This window comes from Aythya marila (assembly GCF_965140915.1).
Source record: "Aythya marila genome assembly, chromosome: 1".
Classification (NCBI taxonomy): Eukaryota; Metazoa; Chordata; class Aves; order Anseriformes; family Anatidae; genus Aythya; species Aythya marila.
This window is the reverse complement of record NC_139042.1, coordinates 154428216-154452940: the sequence shown is the minus strand read 5'-3', so window position 1 is coordinate 154452940 and position 24725 is coordinate 154428216. Positions and strand designations below refer to the sequence as shown.

Here is a 24725-nt window from a genome sequence, read left to right as displayed (position 1 = left end):
TATTCATAAATTTAGGAGCCATATATTGCATCTTCGCATTTATATTTGAGTGCTTTTATTGCACATTTTTACTGTTCATTTTTATTGCATTACCACATTCTTGACAGAGCTCCAGTAAAGGACTAGTACTCCATTTCATTGTACAAACAATAATAAAACATGCCTCCTGCTCCACAGCACGTTTAGTTTAACAGTCTTGCAGCATCATTGCTTGTACTGCTGTGGAATGGAGGGCATTCCCATAAAGCAAAGGTAGCACAGTGACCTGTGCAATACATGTGGCAATCATCACTTACTCCTTTTTAGCATCGTAGGAGCTCTGAGAATATCACAAGAGTCAGGCTGATCTGGTGCTTTCTGAATATTCTTGCTTCTGAAAGCACTGAGGTTATTTTAATTGGGTTTTACTGTTCCTACAGAAGAAAAAGTAGGGTGCAATCCAATAGATTTCATGGGTATGATTATCCATTTCATAAGTATTGATAGATAAGCACAACTAAATTTCATAACTTGATTTTAGACAGCTGATGGCTGTTGCAGTGTCTAGCCAGGTGCACCATATACCAGGCAGTTATGGTACACTGCATAAATCCTGGTATGCTGCATGAATCCTAGCTGGCCCACCATGTCATAACTCCATGCTGGGGAGTTAAATTTGTGAGTACAAGCCCTTACCCGGCTGCATGCCTGTTGTTTTTGTTTGTTTGTTTTGTTTTGTTTTTAATAGACTGGGATTGCAGGAAGGGAAGGAATGACAGTGCTCTGCATAATGGTCCAAGTCTAAATGACAATAGGACATACCGTTCAGGACTCAATACAAAATGCAACCATTCTGCAGTTAATCAGCATGTATGAAAAGTTTACATTTTCATGTGAAATTCAGTTATTGGCATTATTTTGAGGGTCTCTACAATGCATTACACTCAACAGTAAATAGGGATCATGGAGTATGCCTGACATGTCTGCAAAACAGTGAACTAGATCGATATGTGACACAACCAAAGTTGAAGAACATGTCTCAGAGTTATAAACGGATCTTATATCTTCTCTATTTTATCCCAGATAATTACAGAATAGGAGAATTCTAAGTTTCTAGCACAGGTTCCATGGATTTTTTATTTACCACCTATTCCTCACCCAGAGTAGAATAAAAGGAGAGAGGCACATGGCAAGACAGACAAAGAAATACCAGTTAAGGGAAGAAAGCAGGGATGGCAGGAACCAGAGGTGTGGCTGAGCATATTTCACAATAGTTTGCTTGTACACCTGAAGCTCCAGGAGATTATTAAGCCAGAAGGTTACTTGTACATGTTTTGCTTAGAGATTGTTCACAGCATGAGACTTGACACTGGGATAATTTCAAATTGAATTCAAAATCATGTATTTGGCAGCCTGTTTAGGTAGCTTACAAATCAATGGCATACAACGCTTATAGACCTTGGTTTCATAAAGTTATGTTAGCAAATGCCTTACTTTAAACACAGTAACTTGTTAAAGTAAAGAACATAGCATATGTTTAAAGTTACGCTTAGCTGATTTGCATTATAGGGCTTGCTATTGCTTTTACAAAGAATATCATTGAAAATTTTAATGCCTAATGTTTAATTTGCTCACTGCCTTTTCATAAGACATCAAAAAGAATATATCACTTCTGTTTGATCTGTTATTTTGGGATTCATAGGCTTTGAAATATATGCCATTTTACTATGCACTAGATGTATAAATTCAGGTTTAAGAACATAGCTGATTATCTTTTCATCTGCATCAACTTCAGGGTCATTTGACATTGTCAAATGAGATGTTCAAGGGGATCAAGATAATATCACTGCAAGAATCAGTCTTGATTCTTTATCCTTAACAATCTTCTTGTGCATCCATCTTGATGAAAATACAAAACATACCAATTTTGCTTCGTTTATGATCTGCTGGAACAATATTTTATTATTTAGTTAATGTGCTTTTTGTAACAATTAAGCAATTTTGTGTTTATTTGTTAAACATTACTTGATTTGTTAAGAACATCTACATCCACTAACTCTCAAAACAGGTATTAAATAGTGTAACGAGATCACAGTATTATGTTTTATGCCTATTACTCTCCATAATGAAAATTTTAATGCATAAATTGGCCTTACATGCTACATTTGAAGAAAAGATTTTAGTTAATGACTTCAGTCAATAAATAAAATCAACTTTAAGCTTCAATACGTTCATATTTATTAATCAATATTCTAATTAGCATGAACCAGAATATATATCATTTGCATTTTCATATTAGATCACCTCAGCCCAATAGTGCACTTGAGTATTCTCCAGATTCATAACACAGTTAACTAACAAGATGGTAAAAGCTAATGTCTGTGAGCTGTGTCAGCAATAACATGAATTAAGGGAATGAATATACATGATTTCCACTCAGAGGTCTATATTGGCTCTCATTTCTCATTAGACAGAGCAAGGTCCACAAGTCTGACTAACAGAATCTATATTTCATGGACAATACCAAAAAAAATATTTATATTTTTATACTGGTCTGCTAACTGATAAAATTGCTTAGTGTTAAAATATTTGTGAGAAAAATAGGAAGAGAGAGTATGCTGGGAGGAATAGATGTATCTTGGTAAACGTTTATCTCAAAAAGTACACATATCATTAGATTTTTAACAACTTTTTTTTTTTTTAATCTGTTCCCATCATATGTCTGAAACTGAAGTGAATCTAGAAATAATTTTACTTAGGGTCAAAAACATAAAAAATATTTCAGTTTTGATTGAGAAAATTAGGTACAATTCTTTTGGATCTTGAATGATGTCTTGAATGTCAGCATTAGAAAATATTTAATAATCTTTATTCATATTTATAGGTATTATCAATGTATAGGTGGAATTACTTTGTACAGAGCATTGTACAGAACTTATTTTATTTGGTTAAATCTGTAAGAAATGATCCAGCTCACTTAACATTGCAGCTGGATGGTGTAGATTATATACTTTTAGTTGTGTAATCTATGGATCCATAGTTACAAATATATATATATATAGTTACAAATATATATATATATGTAATTTCTTTGCATTAGAAAATGGCTATCAGTAAGAATGTCACTGAAACAAATATTAACATTTTTACTGAAATTAAATGGGTGTTTGGGGTTAAGTTTCTGAAATTTAGACTTTCATTCACTCTACAGTACTTTGATTTCAACAGACTGAGTTAGAAGGTTTAAATTGGGATTTGCTCTCTTTGTGAATGCCGATCAGAGTTTTGATGCTCTTAATTGTAGTTTTGGGGTAAGGTTCATTTATTTTCTGGATTTTTATTCATACCCTATCTGTTGTATTTTCATGTTCTGTACAATCAGTAACACAGATGGTGATTTTAATACAGATACAGTATATGGAAAATCTAATAAAACTGACTACACATATAGAATAGTGGGTTTTTCATAGCAGACATGTCCACTTAAAATAAATCTAAACTCTTAAACTCTCTAGATTACACTATACAGAGAAAGCATATAAAATTTTATTTTGGGAAGACTGTTTTGACTCAGAGAAATATATTAATGTAATCAGAGGAGGAAAATTGATTTGCAGTGTAAATAGCTAATTTATTTTACCTTGAGCATTGGTAGTTATCAATTAAATGCTTATATACTAAGAGTAAATACATAAAACCCTAGATGCACATTATTTCAATTATGTTTTTTTCAATGTCTTGGATATCAAAAATTTGTTTGAATGTACAAATATATATATGTGTATGCACACCATGTATAAATATATGTTTGTATATATATATACAGAGTGTGCATATATAAATATATGTGCATATATACATATATGCAGGGTGTGTATAAATACAATATATGTTACATATATTGTAGTAAACAATGAAGATCTGCCAAATCTGTTCTCAGTTCTGGCCAGCTGGAAATAATTCCCTCTGCTACCAAAGGCCTCTTGGGATTTTGTATCCTGGTTTGGGTACATTACAAGTGTCTTTGTGAGAGTAATAATGAAAGCATAATAATTTTGCTACTATTTTGTTGAGCTTGGTTTAAAAAAAAAAAAAAGAGAAATTAGTCAGTAGTTGTCAAATATGCACTGTGATACAACCATGTAATTGATATTTGTTATTATATTTCCATTGTGCTAGTCTATGTAAAAAACAGTTCATCCACTGTATCATGTTTCACTGTACAATTTTTGTGACAAATTAAAAGTAGCACCTTTTTGTTTACTTTCATAAGAGTTTCTGAAGAAAATGTACTGAAATGTACCCAGTAATCTTCTGTGAAAAATCCTGACAGACTTTTTTTTTCATAATAGTAACTGCACAATTGCTTTAAATGGCTTCTATTCTGTTTACAAAGCATTACCAGTATATCATAGAAATAAATGGTGCATGCTGTAGACCATGCGCAATAGCACAAAGCAGTTATTTGCACGATAAAACTTAATTTGGTTCAGAAGTCATCATTATGAGTGAAATGAAGGAGACTAATAAAGCCTTATTACCAACACAAAACATTGGTGTATTAGTACATTTAAAGCATAAAAATGACTGCCAGTCCAGGCACTTGGTTCAGAAAGAGACTGTGCTCACTGATGGCCTCAGAGGATGGAAGCTCTGAGCTGGCCCTGTGGCCAGCTGAGTGGGTCATGGGTGTTGTGGTTCCGCTCGAGTGGGCAGCCGAGCTCCACCACAGCCGCTCTCTCACTCCCCCTCCTCAAAGAGGAATGGGGAGAAAATATGTGAAAAAGGGCTCAAGGATTGAGATAAGGATGAGAAAATCAGGCAATAATTATTGTAACGGGCAAAACAGACTCGGCATAAGGAGATAGTAAGATTTATTGCCTACAACTAACAAGCGAGAGAAGTGAGAAAACAAAGGAAAAAAAAAAAGCAAAAGCACCTTCCCCCCCATCCGCCCTCTTTCACCTCGTCCCCCCGAACGGCGCAGGGGAATGGGGGAATGGGGGTTATGGTCAGTCTACAGCACTTCTCTGCCACTCCTTCTCGGTCACTCTCGTCCCCTGTGCTGTGGGGTCCCACCCATGGGATGCAGTCCTTGATGAACTGATCCGGCGTGGGCTTCCCAGCAGCAGCTCTTCCAGGACTGCTCCAGATATGGGTCTGTACCACGGGGTCCATCCCTCAGGAGAAAACTGCTCCAACCTGGCTCCCCTACGGGCAGCAGCTCCTGCCGGGTCACCTGCTCCTGCGTGGGCTCCTCTCCACGGGCTACAGGTCCGGCCTGGAATCTGCTCCGGCAGGGGTCTTCCACAGGCGGCAGCCTCCGTCGGTGCAGGGCCACCTGCTCCACCGTGGTCTCCTCCACGGGCTGCAGCGTGGAACCCTGCTCCACCGTGGTACTCCATGGGCTGACGGGGGACATCCTGCTTCACCATGGTCCTCACCACAGGCCGCAGGGGACTTCTGCTCCGGTGCCTGGAGCACCTCTCCCCCTCCCTCTACACTGACCTTGGCACCTGCAGGCTGTTTCTCACTCCCTTGACTCTCCCGGCTGCTGTCTGGCGCAGCGTTTTTTTCCCTGTCTTAAATATGCTCTCACAGAGGCGCAAAACAACATCGCTTATTGGCTCAGCTCTGGAAAACAATGGGGCCCTTCCCAAACATGGGGCAGCTTCTAGATCTTTCTCACAGAAACCACCCCTATAGCCCCCTGCTACCGAAACCTTGCCACGTAAACCCACTGCAATGGGCCAGCCATGAGCTGCCACTGGACCACAGTACCCTGGTCACAAATAAAAGTGCCCTCAGAGACACGTTGATGAAACATTGACACCTAGAACCTGTCAATAGGTATCGTGAGCACCAACCACCAACAGTGAAAGATCACAAGTATGGTTAGTAGTCTCACCCAGGGCCACATCTCAGTGTATGACCTCCCCATTTTGCCACCTGACTGACTTTTTAAGCCAAGTATCTTTTACAATGCCCCTCTGATCAGGTTGAATAACATTGATATAAATCTGAACATAAATTCTTGAGCCGCATTAGCCAGCACATGCTGGCTTTCTAGTAATGATAGGGCAATGATTCTTGGCCACTAAGGAGTATAAGCATATAGATTGATTTATTTATTTAATTTTCCTGCTTTTTTAAGCTCCGTAATGCACAAATATACGAGGTCTGTTTCTGTTAGGTCTACCACTGTCTAATCAACAAGGTTATAAAAATTTCCTCATGAGGTTGCTCTCGCCTTAATGAGGATTTCTTCATAGTAATGAAACCTAAACATCAAGTATGAATAGAAGGTCAGTAAACTCAAAAATGAAGGGATATAGTGCAAAAATATTGGAAATATGTACTATTCATAACTCCTACCATTTTTTGTCTTTGAATAAAGTAGTATTTTTCTTGACATGTCAGGATATGTTTTGGCTCAATTGTGTAAAGTTTCTGGAAAGCTCACTAGCAAGAAAATGTACTGGAATCCAGACAAACATAACATAAACCTAGCTGAGGTTGTCAGTCAGGCATGAACACTTATTTTAAAAGTGAATTTTCAAAATGCTACAAAAGCCCAACTTATAAATTTGTCTGATTCATTTAAGTAGTTGAATGGAAGAGGACGAACTGCCAAGTTAAAAAAATAACAAATAAAAAAAAAAACACTGTATTTTTCCTTCCCCATACTGAGCCCCCAAGGGGGCTCTTATTGCTGAATGTTTCAATCCCTACCTTGAAAAGTTATTTCTGCAATCTGGAAAGTTTTGGTGTTTTTTGTTTTGTTTTGTTTTGTTTTTTGTTTTTGTTTTTGTTTGTTTGTTTGTTTTGTTTGTTTGTTTGATTGTTTTTGTTTTTTTACTTTTGTTTTCTCAATGTGTGGCTAATGTTGCTTACAATGCTGCACAGTCTGTAGTTATTTCAACTGTTGTGGAAAAAAAAAAAGTTTATAATTGTGCTTTTAAATATAACTGTTTGGAAAGCTCAGAACCTATACTGCTGAGTGGAAAATCTAAAGAATTTTGGCATTAAAGACAACTTCAAGAAGAATAATTTTTATCTGTTGTTTTAAAAGGTTCTTTATGGATTTATGATGAGTTTGGTTTATTAAGTCAGAATGTGTGTTTGTTAATGTCTGTAAAATTCTGGAAGGTTTTAATTAATTTCATCTTATAGAGCGACAGCTCCAAGATTCTGCATTTGGTTGTCTGTTAAAAAAGTAAATCTCAGAATCACAGAGTCATCTAGGTTGGAAGAGACATAAAATAAAATTTGTTTCTTTGCCTTAATATATAGGTGAAGTTTTCATTATTTGACAAAAATTGGTGAATCTCAGACTTTGAGCTGCTGTTGTCTAGTGAATGGTGAGAAGGTGGTTAAGTCACACACACATCCTCCCTGTGTTTTTCAGAAGGACTTTTCAGAAGTTTGTATTAAGAAAAAGATTCCTTGTGAAGGCTTAGATGGCAGGGATCTGAACATCTGCCAAAATAACCTAAGTTGGTGCCTTGTATCACAGTTGTAGGTTCTGAAATCAAACAGGTCTTGCTGAAACATGGATCAAGCTGCTAATTCAGAGAATATTTTGCAGTGCTCCAAGTATGACTTTTCATCACAGCAGGTGCTGGGTTGGTACCTCTGCTTCTCACGGTGAAAGCCTGTGATCCAGCTGCCTTCGTACAGGCCTGCAGTTGCAACTGCTGTTGTGCTCTTAGCTGGGCGACTCTGTGGCTTGGCACATGCAAGGTTTCCTCCAGGAGCTTGCGAACAGTGACAATGTGATGTAACTTAGAATTGGTTTCTTCCATGCAAAATATGTTTTATTATGCCAAAATTTACACAGAGAAAGTGGATATGAAATACCAGAGACCTAACACAGACCTGGCATTGCCTGGCAGGCCTCGAGGTAGACCTGCTGTGGCCCCCACTGCTTGCCCTGGGCATTCAGCCATCCTTTTCTTATGGCAGAGCCATTCCTCATGTAATATCGGTTCCCAGCAGCTGCCTCAGCTGGCAATTGCTGCCAGTGCCTCTTGTAACTCTTTTAGCAGATTAGTCCATTTTGATCTCCAGTCTCTCCACTGAGCTAGCAGTGCTAAGGCTGTGATGGCCTCTCCCCAACAACAAGAACCACTTCTGTGTCTAAGGGAATACTCTTTGACTGGGTCATGATTTTGCCTTTCCTGCCCGGTTTCTTATCTTATGCCAGGCCAGGTAACTCAACATAAACAAATGCACAGGGAATGAATGTTAGGTCTTCAGGCATGTACATCTTAGGCATCATTAAAAATGGAAGTTTTCAGTTGGAATATGTTTATAGACTAGAAATAGCTAATCTTTTTGCCAGAAAAAGATTAAAAATCTCAGTAAACTTTTGATTTATAGGAAAAATATAACTGCTTGTTCAGATCACTTGCAACTGTATTATAAAGGGAGATTTCCATTGAAATCTTTTCTTACCAGTTTGAATACTTATATACCTATACAGAGTTTTTGCCTGTGATTTCATGAGCTGTCTGTCTTGCAACCTAACAGTAATTTATCCTGTGTTGTGAATATATGCAAAAAAAAATGCAGGTAAGTGTACACTACGCAGTACTATAATTGCTACTATTCAGCAATCATGAGGCTGCAAGTGATTACATAGGAGAGGGATAAAAAAGCAGGAAAGCAGTGGATGGAAAGATACCACTTTGATAATTTGTTTTGCTTTTGGTTTGTAAATTACAATAACTTTGTAGATTGGAGCAATCTGATAATAAATTTCAAATATTTGTCCCTTTAACCTGTGAATAGGTTTCCTCTGCACTTTGAAGAGTATTTACCCTCTGTCTTCAACAGAAAATGTGTTCCTAACATAAATATCATTCTTGAGATATCTGGACCACTAGTATTTTAATCTTCCATTGTGAGGGCAGTTATGAAGACAAGTGAATTAAAGATTACAAGGAGTTAAGTATCACAGCAAAGAAAGTGATAGAGATACTTCTGTAGGTAGTAGAGGCTTAGAACCAAATATGATCTCTTAGAACAGTGGAAGCAGTCATTTTTAGCTACCAATACAAAACTGTAACATTCCCTGCCCTCATAGTGGAGAATGCATTTCTGTGCCTTGGATATCAGCATTCCTGGTCTTGCATCACACAAAACTGTGTTCAAGTGCAAAGTTGTGAATGGCATCTCCTGGGCATGCACTTATGCTGCTTCTGATATCCTGCTGATAAACTCAGACTGCAAGGATGTAGGCACAAATGTCTTAAAGTACTGCACCTAAATCTGTCACACCTCAGCTGACAGAGTCATTAAAATTACAGTAAAATTTGAAACTATCCAGTGGTTTTCTAATTAAATACTCAAAGTCTCTTTTGAACAGAATTATTAAAAGATTTATTTTTACTCAAGAAGAAATACAATTAAAATTAATATTTTGACATATCTGAAGTTTTTATGCAAGTTCTGTTCTTACAATTTACAGCAGGCATTCTGGTGATCCCCATTGAATGAGGGGCATCCTTTCTAAACCTGCTTTGAGGAGCACATAAAATATGACATAATTGCCTTTGTTTGGTTTTAAATGTCCCATGACAAATTCTCTTTTCATAATACCTAGCTTTTACTCAGATTCACAAAAGGTTCAATTTGTTTTTTAATGAAAAGATTTTGCAGGTGTACATTCCATGCTATGTCTTTCCTCCCTCAAAGAATGAAAGAAGTACAATGTATTGTTAATACAAGATCCTGATGATACACAAGAGTGATTACCATTATAATTCTTTTCAGAAGTTATATATAAAATGTCAAGAAAATTCACATGCATTTCTATCCCTGTAACTAAAATAAAATATTAATAATGACAAATCCTGTCATTATTCCATCATAGTACAATTAAAATAATTTCAATCAATCATCTCATTTAAATGTCTCTTAAATGTCTAACCAGTGGCTTCTGAAATGCTGTGTTGAAATTAATATAAATTAGAAATATAATTTGGAAAAAAAAAAAAAAAAAAGTGCATTTATGCTTATGAATTAGGATTTAAATTCCATTTAGGTAAACAGCATAGGAAACCACCCCAATCTCTAAGCATCCTTTTTTCCATGTGCTACACCTAATTATTACCATATAAAATGATAGACATTAATTAAACCTTCACATAAGCTCTCTCTCTCAAAATTAAAGCAAAGTCAAAAGATGGACTGGGAGTTTAAATTATGTTCTCAGTAGACTGAAATCTGATATTCAACATTGTTTAAATATAGACTGTTATGATAAAATAATGTAGGAGGACATCCAAGTAGTCAGTTTCACTGTTCTCTGAAAGACTTAGATAAGAGCTGGATGGAAAACTGACATAATATGTTCACAAGAAGTTTGGCTTATCATACCATCCATGTAGAAAGAAACACATTTTTGACTGGACTATTTCAATTTAAGAAAAATATAAAAATAATAAAAATAAAAACCTTGTAGGTCTGTCAGCTGTAGCAAAGTAAAAAATGGGAATCGGAGTTTAATTGGCTAGAACAGATTTGTTTCAATGTTGAAAGATCAAAGAAACAAGTTCAATAGTTTAAGGTAGGAAAAGTATATAAAAACTAGCTTTTCAAAGGCCTGAAATCTTTGACATTTTGACGCCAAAAAAGATCTAACATTCTGTAAGTGATCCAGCTCCTTGCTGTTTTTAGGGGACTGTATAACACTATATATGTTGTTTAGAGCTTCTGTTATCCACAAAAATTAACTAGTTCTAAAATTCGTAAAGTTAATAATAAATTAAAAACTTTGAAGTATAAAAATGAAATAATCAAGTAAAAAATATTTCACTGTTTTAAATATCAGAAAGAATCCTACAGAAATAAACACCTGTAATATTTTAGCTTTGTGTGTTTATTAATTAATTTAAATATCTTTATATCTCTACATACAAGTGTATATTCCATGGAAAACAAAATTAAAACAAGGTGATTACAGTAATTACATTTAAATCCTTTACTGGCAGATGGTTTTAAATACCATTTAAATAACAAAAACATTGAAGAAAAAGTCAATAGAGAAATTGATTATGCAACTATTTAAAAATCAGAATAGTATTTTATTTAGCCTACATAGAGGCCTTATACTTTTGAAAGCATATAACTAAGTTTATTTGTCTGTACTGTTATACACACTGAGAGGAAAAAAAGCATCCATGAGGTAACTGGAGCAATTTTCCCCACCACATCTGAGGAGTGGGCAAGACCAACTATACTGTATTATAGAATCATAGAATGGTTTGAGTTGGAATGGACCCTAAAGATCATCTAATTCCAATCCCCTGCCACAACAGGAACACCTCACGCTGGACCAGGTTGCTCCCATCCAACTTAGCTTTGAACACTTCTATGGATGGGGCATCCACAGCTGCTCTGGGCAACCTGTTCCAGTATCTCACCACCCTCACAGTGAAGAATTTCCTCCTAATCTCTAATCTAAACCTACTCTTTTTTAGTTTAAAGCCATTATTCATTGTTCTGTCACTGCAATCCCTGACAAGGTGTCCCTTTCCAGCTTTCCTGTAGGCCACCTTTAGGTACTGGAAGGCAGCTATAAGATCTCCCTGGAGCCTTCTCTACTCCAGGCTGAGCAACCCCAACTCTCTCAGCCTCTCTTCACAGGGAAGCTGCTCCAGCCCTCTGGTCATCTTTGTGGGCCTCCTCTGGACTTGTTCCAATATGTCTATTTCCTTTTTGTGCTCTGGTCCCAGAGCTAAAACAAGACTGAGATCTCACAGGAGCAGAGTCAGGGGGAGAATCACCTTCCTCGACCTGCTGGCCATGCTTCTTTTGATGCAGCCCAGGATACAGTTGGCTTTCTGTGCAGCAAGCACACATCGACAGCTCATGACACGCTTCCAGTCAACCAGCACCTCTAGGTATATATAGCATAATAATACATGGTATATACTGTATATACAGTATAACAATGGTATAGTATAGGAATATATCGTATATACAGTATAGTAATGCTATACTACAGTATACTATACTAGCAGCATACTTTTGGTTCATAACATGATCTTTTTCCTTAAATTTCTTTACTTCCTTGATGGAATTAATTTTGCCTCTATTTAGCCATCATAATGCAAGCACCTAAATTTAAGATAATCACAGGTTTTCAGTCAGGAGAAAAGATATGCATGTTGTTCATCCCACCTCTTTCAGACACAGAAGACCTGCTGACAGTGTTTCTCTCTCCAACTTTTACAGAAGGGATCAGATAACCACTTTAATCTCAGCATTCAGCACTTTAGCTTTTCAGTTATCCTGCTCTGTGCCAGCCAGATAAATTCAAGATTTTCAGCTCAGCTATTGTATTTGTGCCTTAAGCCAATGGATGATACAGGATACCTAAGGGCATTTTTGCCCTGAGTATGCTCTGTTGTGGGGTCACAGGCCAGGATTTCAAGAAAAAGTTTTTACGTGTAGGAAATGTACCCAGAATATTCTTCTTGTAATTTATAGTATAAGATACACATTAATAGTAACAATGGCTTATAGTATAGTAACACACCCAGCAATGTTCTACTTCCAAGCTCTGAGGCACCCTGAGCTGTCAACTACAAAATCACTCTTATATTGTGTTCACAGTAAATTAGTTATCTAAAGCCTGGAATTATAATGAGGTAATGAATAGCTTCTCAGGAAGTAGAGAACTGTACAAAGGTCTGTAGAGACCAACATGCCTGTGAGAAGAAAGCAAGGTTAAGGAACATTTTTTAGGTTTTAGGGTATCTTCATCGTATTAAGCCACAACATTTAGAAAGTTCCAGCTAGAGAACTAGTATTCTAGATTTAAATTTAAATCCACAACTCTTTTTCATTCTTCTAAAAGAATATATATATATATATTATTGTGAATTTTCAATTTATTTGACTGAGTTTGGCAAGGCTAGTAGGGATCCAAATTTAGACTTAAGATAAAAAGCTATCTTAGGACTTAATTATGGGAGTACTAACATCCCTGCAATTTTACACTCACTTCAGATTCAAGTGACGTTGAAATATGTTACTGTGGTCTGGTTCAAAAGCTTTGCAAGTGTGCTAAATAGGAAAATAATGTCTGTAATAGTGATTTAGAAAAGTAATCTAAAAATTTGAGGACCACATTCAGAAGCTAATGAGGAAAAAACTATGTGATATGTTTTATCATATCTTAGGAGGTAGTACTTGGACTTGAACTGAAGGTTCTGACTGTCCAGTTTTCAATAATTATGATGGTATTCATGCACATTTATTTTTATTAATGTCTTCTGTTAATTTAATTTAAGCACATATGACTTCATCCTCAAGAATATTACCCTTTTCTTTTTCAAAACAGAATTTAACATGAAAACCACTAAGAATTATATCAAATATTGTTGCCTTATAGGGTTAAATAATATGTAGGTAGTTGAAAAGCTTACTGAAGACAAGACATACTTTGTAAGAGGTATGTTAAGCTGGATTGCATAAACATAAACACATAAATATAACGAATATGTATGTTCTTATTTCTCGGAAGCAGTACTACTGAGTTTTATCAATACTGAATGCTAGTTTGGTAACCATTGTGTTCAATGTGAAAGAATAATAAAGATAGAAGATAAAGCAAGACATAATGTTGAATATCCTGACATTCTGTCATTCCTTTGTATCCTTAATGCTCCTTAATCATTAATAATATAAGTTTGTTTGCTTGTTTGCTGTGTTTGTTTTTTTAAAACCTCTCTGCATGTATAGACCTAATATTGCAGATGCTACAAATGGCCAATTTGGTATCAAAATGTCACTAGATTTAACAAACTGCCTGCTAAGTGATTTTTGGTTTTCTTATACATATGACCATTTCCTTTCTATCTTTTGCAGATTGTAGCTTTGCGCGAACAAAATGCACACATTCAAAGGAAAATTGCAGCTGGTGAAGGGCCTGCTGAATCAGAGCATATTGAAGGAATGGAGCCAGGGCAAAAGGTTCATGAAAAGGTAATAAAATACTAGTTTTCACTGGAGCACACAATCTATATAAGAACTGATTCAGTTTAACACTGTAATGTGAATATAGTGTAAGTGTAATGTGAATATATTGTAAGTATAATATGAATATTTCATGGGACTTCCATTTACAATATTGTCTGCCCACTGAAACTAATGTCAAACAATGAATTTGTTCACGTGAAAAGCAAGTGCAAATGGGCAGGTCTTAGCTCTTTGATCAGATATTGAATTAGCCTACAGATTATAGTAAACTTTTATTTTATTTGTTTGTTTGTTTGTTTGTTTTGCAAAATGCTGCAGTTAAGGATAATAACTCCTGCTGAGTGGTCCTCCCTATGTCATAGGCAGAAGAGCAAGGTATAATTGTATATATATACTAGGGCATATATGCATAAAGGGCATATATGCAAAAACTGCTGCCAATATAGTCCATCAGGGAATGACAAAGAGACCTAAAAACTAGAAAAACATGTTTTCCTCTGTGTTATGCATTGACATGTTGCAGGTTTATATCCTTGCTCATACAGAGAAAAGTGAAGAGCTTATTAATTAACATTTTTTCAATACAAAATAGCTGTATAGAAGTTAGGCTATTTGCCCATTTAAGGTTGAATGACAAAGACAAGTTAGAGAGTATCTGATTTAGAAATAAGGGTTTCCTCTGAATCTTAGTTTTCCAGATGGATAAAAAAGTTGCATATCTTCTCTTGATTCACAGTTATTAAATAAATATGCAAGCATAATATAACATTTTGCAGACAGTTGAATTGAGTAAAGTTGCTGCTTGGATCTCTAATTGTGTATTTTTTATAATGACATGTGATGAACAGTGGCATAAATCATACTTAGAAAAATAATACACATTATTACTTATTTAGTTTATAGGTAATCCAATTTATTAGAGTGTACTTGCACTGCAGGCATTAGTTTATATGTTTTGCAGATTACTATGTAGATGTATTTTTCAAGTTATCTATGTGGTTGAGAAACATTTAGTAAATAAATACTGTTCACTTTTTTTCTTCTTCCTTGAAAAATCTTACCGTTTGACACATCCACGATTTAATAATAATAATCCACCTCACCTTCCTGAAACTACCTAAATTTTTCTTGTTGAGATGAATTAAAGGCTTGTTCTTTTGCTCCTTATAGTAATGAAAGCATTATTATGAATATGGAGAGCACAAGATGCTATGTTGACGCTGGATCTGCCAGTTAGGCAGTGTGGGAATGTTACAAAGCTGCAGCAAGGAGGTTCAGACCAGATATTAGGAAAAATTTCTTACCATGAGGGTGACCAAACACTGGAACAGGCTTCCTAGAGAGGTGGTTGATGCCCCAAGTCTGTCAGCGTTCAAAAGACGTTTAGACAATGCTCTCAATAACATGCTCTAACTTGTGCTTAGCCCTGAAGTGGTCAGGCAGTTGAACTTGGTGACCTCTGTAGGTCCCTTTCAACTGAACTACTCTACTCTACTCTGTTCTATTCCATTCCTTTTCATTCCTTTCTGTTCCTTTGTGTTCCATTCCTTTCCATTCCAATTCACATCATCTGCACTAGTTACTTTCTAAATTTCTAACATTACCTTTGTGCCCACCATTAATTCCTTCTTAGTTCGTAAATAGAAGTCCTCACTTTGAAAAATACTTCAGTTTAAGCCTGTACACTAAACATTACTTTTAAAATGTCCGTCAACTTCAGCTGTAGGGATGAAGGCCAATAAACTATGATGTAATGGTTTGTACCATCTCTTAATTCAGGAGACCAGGGTTCAGTTTCAGTCAGACAGAGTAGTTCCTACATTTCAGGTTTCCACTTTTCACAGCTGATATATAGGTAAAACTTAAATAATACCTTCAGCACTATTTGGACTTCTCAGGAGGCACATACATGGTAAAATGTACAGTGAAGTAGAGCTTGCTCAGATTGTGACAACAGTTAGTACCAAACAGATATAGGTCATTAGAGGATCTCTCAGGTACAAGTTATCTGCAGAAAGAGTTAGTCAGCCCTGGAAAATATGCAGACTAGACTCTTTTAGGAGATTTAAGTGTGTCCTAAATTTAACCTCCATTCTGAAGCTGGAATAACTTTTTGTGTATTTATGAAAAACATGTCATCGTTGGTTCCAGCTATGCTGAATGGTTAGTATATTCTCATGAAAAGAAAGAAAAATGAAACAAACAAACAAAAAAATATGACTGCATTTTACAGCAACACGGAAATATTTTATATTACTTCAGTGCTTAGAAAAAGTGCTGAAGGAAGTTATTAAATATTTTTAAAGCACTTCCTAGAAAGAGGATTTAAAGAACAGTCCAAGAACTTTCCTGGGACATTTTTATACATTTTTTACATTTATACATGTAACATTTACACATGTAACATTTACATTTTTTACACTTACACTTTTATACATTTTTATACTTTTTTTTTTTTTTTACATTTTTATACATTTTTATAAGACGATAAATTTGGCTCAAAAAGAAATTGTTCTAATATACCATAAAGTGATTTCTATAAAGCAGTGGCTGCTTAATGATATTTTTTAAACTGAGCAGTAAGGTAAATCAAGATAGTTAATCTTTAAGAAATAGAAACCATATTAGTGGTGATGGATTGCAATCATAAATGGAGGCTGATTTTCAAGTATAATTGAAACATTTCAAAAGAAAATAATGGTAAAATAGAAGTAATGAGAATTACTAAGTAGGTATATTTATTATTTTAGAAAACAAAAGAAAAAGAAGAGAAAGAGTAAATCACTTTCAGATATGATCTTGAAAAGTCCAAACTTCTTTTGCCCCAAATTGCTTTCAGTTTGAAGGAAAATTGGTCAAAATACCCTAAAAGTAAGATTTTCCTTGCTAAAATATTCATTAAATATTGGTGTACCTGAGCTTGTGATTGAATTTCAGGCACCATTTACCATACGTAACTGGAGCAAGAAATAAGAACGAGTCTCAGATACTGATAGCAGGCACAGTGTGTTCTCATTTCTTGCTATAAACTATGGTGCCATTATGTGGTGCTTTCTGGACCCCCCAAAATAAGACACTGAGTAGCTCATTTTCAAATAAGGTCATTATTCCTTGCTGATACTTATTTTAGCATTCATACAAGTCATGGGAAATGAGTTATTCATTAAAGTGGAATGTTTTCAGAAATTTTCATGTGCAAATTGAGAAGGATTGAAATTACTTTGGAAAACATGTCATTTTCTGATGTTTGTATACCTTACATATCAACCATTATAGCATGTCCTTCACTTATAACAGTGTGTTTCAAAATTCATTGCCTATTTCTGGCCCATATTGGACAGTATTCCAGAGTAAGTTCCATGCTACAACTTTTAATTCAAACATATAACAAGTCATTGCTATAATCCTTCTGAAGTTAATAGAGTTTTATCAGAGATTAATTTATGTGGGGAATTATTATTTTTATTCTCACAGACACCTTGTATGCAAAGGATGGCTCCTGCCTGACTAAGCAATTTTATGCAGATATCATTACACTGAAGGCACATAAGCTAAGTGTGTACGTGCAGTGTAGATCAGGATGTTTCTCCTTGAAAAAGCACTGTTCCTATTTTTAAATTTAATTGCTTAATTGCTCTGTAACCACAGCCTATAAACACTGGCAAAAAACAAAGTCAATTTGTTCCTATTTATTGCCTTTATATATATACATCCCACATCAATACTTATAACCTGTATATATAACCTATACAGGTACCTATAACCTGTATATATATAAAACCTGTGTTCCTTTACAAGGAATTCAGACCTGTATATAATTACTTTTTCCTGTATTAAACAAGTATAGTGCCTCATCCTATGCCTTAGGCACTCACATTCACCTCATTTAAGAATCACATTTTTTTCTTCTTTTTCATGACACTAATGTATTCCAATAATTAAGTGAAACACCTGCAGTTTATAAATACTAAAATCTGTTAAAAAATTGACAACAGTTATAGACATTGCATCCTGTAGGAATAAAAAATATTTTGCCAAACTAAACTCAGAGTAGGCTAATCAAATTAGTTTGCAAATCAAATAATATTAAGAGGAAATAGTATCTAAAACATAGCAGGTTTCTTTAACATAGCAGTTATTGGAATCTGTTCCGTTTCTTGTACTTGACTATTTTTGGATCTTCTGATCACTTTGGTCTGTAGCAAGCTGAAGAAGAAAACTTCTAGCTTCTACTCACTAATTTATTTCATGTGTGCTCCTTTACTCTTTCATTTTAATTGGCAGCATAGTGGAGCAGCAAAGAATGGAGTGAAGGCAGGGCACAGGCAGCCCTCATTATAAGTAGCGTTTTAAAGAAGACTGTAAGAATTTAACACTTATTATCAAAGGGATGTTTGTAACAGAGAGAAAGTTTGTTGTAAAGATTTCTTGTTTGCTGTTTAAATGTAATGACGTAGCATGATGTATAAAAATAAAATAGTGGGAGACACAATCTTTATCCCAAAGCATTCTAAATTTAAAAAGTAATACATGTCAGAAAAAAAAAAAATAAATAAAAATTAAAAAAAAATCAGATGATGGGTTAGTTTCCAAGCAGTATCTTTTGGGCTTTCTAATAGACAGATATCTTTCTAATAGACCCTTTCTGGATTAATATTGATACCCTAATTTAAAAAGTGTGTGCTGAGGGAGTCTTAATGAAGATTGATGGCTTGACGCAACTGGAAAGATAAGGAATTTTCAGAACAAAAAGAAAAATGGGAAAAATGCTGCAGCTGGGACTAAAAGTCTTTATAAATCTAAGGAGTCAGGCCTATGCTGGGAGTATCCCTAGTGGAATAATATGCAATATTCTCTGTGAAAGAGGCTTTAGGCAAATATTCTGTGAGTACTGTTCTGCTCAGTAGCTGAGTATGTTTGTATGATTATGAATATTTAGTGCTCATTGCTATGGCATAGACATTTTATGATACTGAAAAGCTACATTACTTTTACATTATTTACATGATAAATCTGACTTTCTGTCAGCTCTTTTTTGTCTGTTCAATATAAATTAACTTGTCTTTCAGTCGTGGAAACTTATTTTTCCTTTCACCTAACGGAAACCCCTATATCAGGCCTGTTAAAATACTGCTTTGAAGTCTTACTATCTATTTTACTCCAAGCTTTGTGCTAGCTGACTTTGCTGGGTGGCTTATAGCAAGGAGTCTCCATGCCTGCAAGCCTGTGTATGGCTTGGTTTGGGCAGCTAACTAGGCTTCTAACAAAGCACCTGGAAATTATTTCTCTGTCCTGCGTGAAATCTCAGAAATTCTTTCCAACAGTACAAAACAGAAATACGTAGACATTCTGGAAGGAACTATCTCCAAGAAGAAAAATGCCCACCCATCAAGTAGACTTTTTTTTTTTTTTCTTAATCCCCCTGCCCCATTTTGCAAAATGAGTAGAACATGACAGATGATTACAGTCATCAGAAAGAAGAATATGAGCTGAAAGCTGATCAGGACGCAGAATTGTTCCAGACTTTTAAAGTGGTAATAAAAGGTGGAGTCTTTTGATGGCTTGAAAGAAAGAGCAAGACAATGAGGACATTTGGAGAGAAAAGTGCTGGAGAAGGTAGCTATTTTTACATGAGTATGTCAGGGTAGCGGGGGAGAAGAAATTTGAGAGAATGTTGGCTTTGGTAGTTGATTAGAGACTGGGGAAAATTCAGGGTAATTGAAGAGGAGGCCTCTAATGATTATGATATTACTGCCTGACACAGACCAAAACGTGGAAAAACCTAGGGAAGTAGCATAGCTTTGAAAGATAAAGAGACAAACAAGCACTTAGAAATCACTGTGACATCTTCAGTGTAATGCTATTTGTTTTGGTATAGCTTTTAAGATCTTGTTTTGTATGCTGATTTTATGGATGATGATCAGTTTACTTTTGCTTGTAGTTTAACTCAGTTGTGGTTGGACTGCTATGTGTCTGTGTTAATATCATTTACTTTCTTCTAAACCTTTTTGAGCATGAGGCATTCAAACGGAATAGGGATAAAAGCTCTCTATGCTATAGTGAAGAGCATCATCTGGTAACTATTGCCATTCATTTTTACTTATCTATCTCTTTACTATCTCAAATAGCATCACTAAACGTTGCTTTTTGCAGCATTAAATTTTACTCTTGCTTTCATAAAGTCAAGTGATGTGTATAATTCAGTTTCCTTTGGTGTTTATTTTAATTCCTTTTTATTATTTCTAAACTACAGAGTTTCTACAATTTTATTTCACATGGAAAACATAATTTTTCTCTCTCTCCTGTGAAGCTCTGGCTTTCATGGACAACTTTTCTAAGTCATGAGTAACATCTTCACCTACCACTGCATAAAATAATCTTTTTCTCTTGAGATTTGGGACAGTGTTTTCAAATGTCTGCTTAAACTATTTTAAAGCTTTTGAGCTCTATATGGCAATTCTTCCCTATTCATTCTCAGGTTGAATTTTCTATGTTTATTATTCTTAGGGCTTATCTTATTCCAAAGAGAGTTTAAACATAATTTAGGTTTTAAAATCAGTACTACTGCTAATCATATTTCATTTCCAAAATATTTGAAAAGTGATTTATACTAAGTGATTTATACTATTCTGTATATTCCATATGAAGTTTAGGAAAGCTTTTATACCTCGAATGCCATGTCAGCACCTCAGCAACTGACCAAAATTCAGCCATATTTTATAGAAGAGCTGCTAGCACCCACCTTTGTAGAAGATGGAGTAAGAAACCTCACAAAATGAAATGATTCAGCATTCTTTCTTTAGGTTGAGATGCCGCCAGCATGTGAAAGAGGTGTATCTTGGAGGCCAGTAAGCATGAGCATTATGGTCACAGGCTCATGGCAGATATGAGGATATGTCATATCTGAAGGCAGGTGAATGGAGCATATTCCAGTCTCCAAAAGCTTCTGCAGCAATGAGATTCTGGTACTTGAAAACCGTTTTAGCCTTTTCTAAATATTATGTTGCTTTCTGAGAACAATTCCTTGCTGAACCCTAGCTCGCATCCATCCTTTTATTTTTTACATATGTCTTAGGTTATTGTTTTCCTGGCCAACTTCATGCTGGAAAAAATAAAATAAAATAAATATGTTCTGATTTGGTATTTTATAAGGTTCAGAAAAAAAAATGCCTAGGCTTGCGCTCTTTGCTTATGTATATTTGCAGTATTTATATTGGCAAATAAGCCTTCACATAGTAAGCAAATCAAACTCACTGTCTGCAAATGTTTTATGTTAGATTTTTAATGTTAGATTTTATACTTCGTGCCAAGAAAAATATATAAAATCAATATTGTTTTTTCTCTTAAACAGAAGGGGTTTTTTGGTTTTGTGTTTTTATTGTTTTTGTGTGTGTGTTTGTTTGTTTTTGTTTTGTTTTGTTTTAAGATAGTTCTATTGTAACATTGTGTCAGAAGTCTTCAGGGATTTTTCTATTTGCCAAAGGTAGCCTGTCTATTAGGATGAGAGCCTGATAGAAATTTGTTCAGAAAGAAAAAAACTCTCAAAGAACCACATTATACTGACTTGAGAACATGGTGAGGGCTTCAACTTTGACATTGTAGATTTACAGTGCAACCACCTTGCCAGTACTCCATTAAAGAGAGAGAGAGAGGGGGGAGAAAAAAAAAAAAAAAAAAAAAAAAAAAACTTAGGGAATGTCTTAGGAAAAAGTAGAAAGTACACATAAGGCACATGCTTCTAGGGATTAAAAAAAAAAAAAAAGAGAGAGGAGAAAAATGGAGTTGCTTTCACCACCTGGTTTCTAATAGGAAGTTGAAGAATTTTTTTGCTTTTAATTATTGAACAGTACTTTGTGGTTAGACAGAGCTTGATTTAGTCATCAGGGTTGAAAATGATTATGCATGGCGGGAGGAGGGAGGGCATTGTACACCTGGACTGCCATAAATTTAGATACACTGAGGAGGAGTTTTATCAAGCAAACGAATCCTATCTTTACTGCTGTCTGCTCAGAGATAACCCTGTGAGATGTTCTTTGTTTCCTTCTCACCACACACCAGGCTTAAGTTCTCGTTCAAATATATAATTAATTAGTGGCTTGTAGTATCCAGCAATAGACAAAACACTGGTGTGATACCAGTGCTGTTCAAGCTACAAGTGCAGAGCACAGCACTGTATGGGCTGCTGCTGGGAAACTAATTCCATGCCAGCCAGACCCAGTACACCTCTGTGCACTAGAATCACAATCCTTTCTCCTGTTTTACTGGGAGATGCTTATGATTACTTTCTGATCTTTACCTGGGAATTTTTGGCTTATGCTCTTTTAGTTAAATATGTCCTTCCTCAGTACAGCCCAGTGTACTCCTTCAAACTATATGGAAAAGTTAATGAAATTACATTAGTGAAACTGTCATGGAGATAAGTTGCCCATCAGACAGCAATGTATGAATATATGTTGACACATGTGAGAGTTAAGAAATAGCTTCATTTTCTTTTTTTAGGCCTGCTAACTGAGTTTATTCATAAGGTAAACTAATGTAGTCTGTAGGCTCTCTTGTAAAGTCATTATTCATTCTCTACTGTATGTGACATCCTTAAGAAAGGATTTCATCATGTGTGCTTCAACTTCGGCTTCTAGTCAAAACTGTTTTTTATGACATAATGACTCCTGGGTGAAAAATGCTTTTGCTGAAGCTATTAGTAGTTAAACTGTTTGAATAGTTGAAATGTTTTAATATACTGAATTCACAGTGAAGTAATATTGTACAATGTAGTAATTTTTAGCAATGAAATTAAAGATCAGAGAAACAGCTTTCTCTGTTTCCTTATCCCCTCTATAAGCTAGATCTTATCACATAACTAAAATAGATTCAGGTCTGCTCCTAATCTAGGTAGACCTGACTGGAAGGATTGAAAATAAATAAAACCCACAGCAGTCCTTCCTCTTGCTGTTGTTCTCTCTTTCTCTTCCCCGTGATGAGAAAAGCAAGTGCCATATTTCTGGTTAGAAACATACCGTTGTTGGCTCCGAACCAGCCCAAGCAAAGTAATCCAACCTTGTATTAGGTCATTAAGGCTGATGCTAACAAGTTTTTCATCTGATTGAGGAATCCATGGAGTTGAAAAGAGGTAGAGACCCTTATAGCATGTATAGCAGGTGCCCACATGTGCAGCTGTGCAGACCTGTAGCTGTGTCCATAGAAAGCAAAAAAATGAAATATAGAATATATGATGATACTGTTTCTGTGACACTGTGGTCTAAAGAATTAAATGTGATAGAAACAAATGGAGTATCTTTTATTAGAGAAACAAGCTAGTAAAAAGAGAAAATGCAAAGTAGTGGATCATATGAGCTATTTGTCATGTTTCTTTTAAGCAGAAAACTAGCCATTGCTAGATACTTTTATTTCATGATTTTTTTTTTAATTAAAGAGTCTATTTATCTATAGCTTTTAATGATAGCATTTGATGGACAGAATTGTGAAATTTGTTGAGAACTTTATCAGAATGAATCACTTGTAAGACAGATATGGGCACCACTTACAGTCTTCTTTTTCTCTGCAGGAATGTTTTGATCACTTTTTTATTTTTTTTTTTTTAATGTTACCACCCTGCCTTATAGACTTCCTAAGTCTTTCAGATTACTTTCAGCAATTTCTTTCTTTCCTCTTTGCACTGATTTGATGCTATTTTTTGCATATATTGGGGATTTGGGATAGTGTAAAGATGAGACAGGTAAGAATGTCTGCTTGGAAACATTTTTTGTACATGCTCTTTTGACAAGATTTCCCATAGTATTTCAGATAATAGTTAACAGAGATCTATTTAAAACTTAGACTTCAGCATTATAAGCATTCAGTTACTTGTTTGTTTACAAATGTATTTTGATTAATACACAGTATCATCATAAGAAAATTCTCTGAGTGCTAAGAAATATTTCAGCACAAAAAATTCAGCCAGATATAAACTAAAGAGAGAGAGGGGGGGGGGAGGGAGGCAGGCAGAGTATGACCATATAAACTGTTAATTAAAACCCTCCTGAGAAGTAGAGGAATAATATCTCAGTTACGTCTTGAATGAATGTTTAATAACTTTCTGCCAGTGACCTTTTTGAGTGATTGTTCCATGTTATATATCTATATAGCAGATAAATAAAATAACATGGAGATTAAAAAGTGACAAAATGTCAGTTAAAATCCTAAGCCAAAGTTTTGAAAGTATGCTTCAAAAATCTAAAAACACTATTTTTAACCTGAGCTTTTTATTTTTACTAGGATTTAAAAATATATATATTTTTTTTAATCTCAATCATCCTGAGAAATATTAAAGTGTTGAAATATTTTGTAAAAAAATTTGGGAAATTTTAAGTATCAACCAGTTGTGTATATTAATACAGGAATAATATAAAGCAAAAGTGAACAATGTTTATAATTAAAGCAGCTTATGCAAAGAGCTCATCAAAGAAATATGAGGGAAGTTTATGTGCATAAATCAAAATACCTACATGCATAATTGGCAATCATGGAATTTGTCTGTTGGTGAGCAATTAATTCTCATTACATTTTATTTGTGTCCATTAATCTCAGATATTGATTGAATAGAATAAACTTGATCTTTCACTTTTTAATTTATATGAGGGTTAGTTATTAATTCATCTAGAAATAAATGCTATATTAATGGAAATATATATATATATATATTTATGCCAGTGAATGTTCTTCTAGATATTGAAGCTTGCCCTTTCAAAACGATTAGG

At 35.1% G+C, this 24725-nt stretch overlaps 1 protein-coding gene across 1 annotated transcript in view; it reads left to right on the top strand.

Moving 5' to 3' along the window:
- The window catches only part of PPFIA2 (PTPRF interacting protein alpha 2), a 325682-nt gene that overhangs the window by 231902 nt on the left and 69055 nt on the right, over positions 1-24725 (top strand). Inside the window, exon 7 of the mRNA XM_082777242.1 lies at positions 13861-13977. Coding sequence (XP_082633368.1) covers positions 13861-13977 — 117 coding nt within the window. The remainder of the gene's footprint in view (positions 1-13860; positions 13978-24725) is intronic.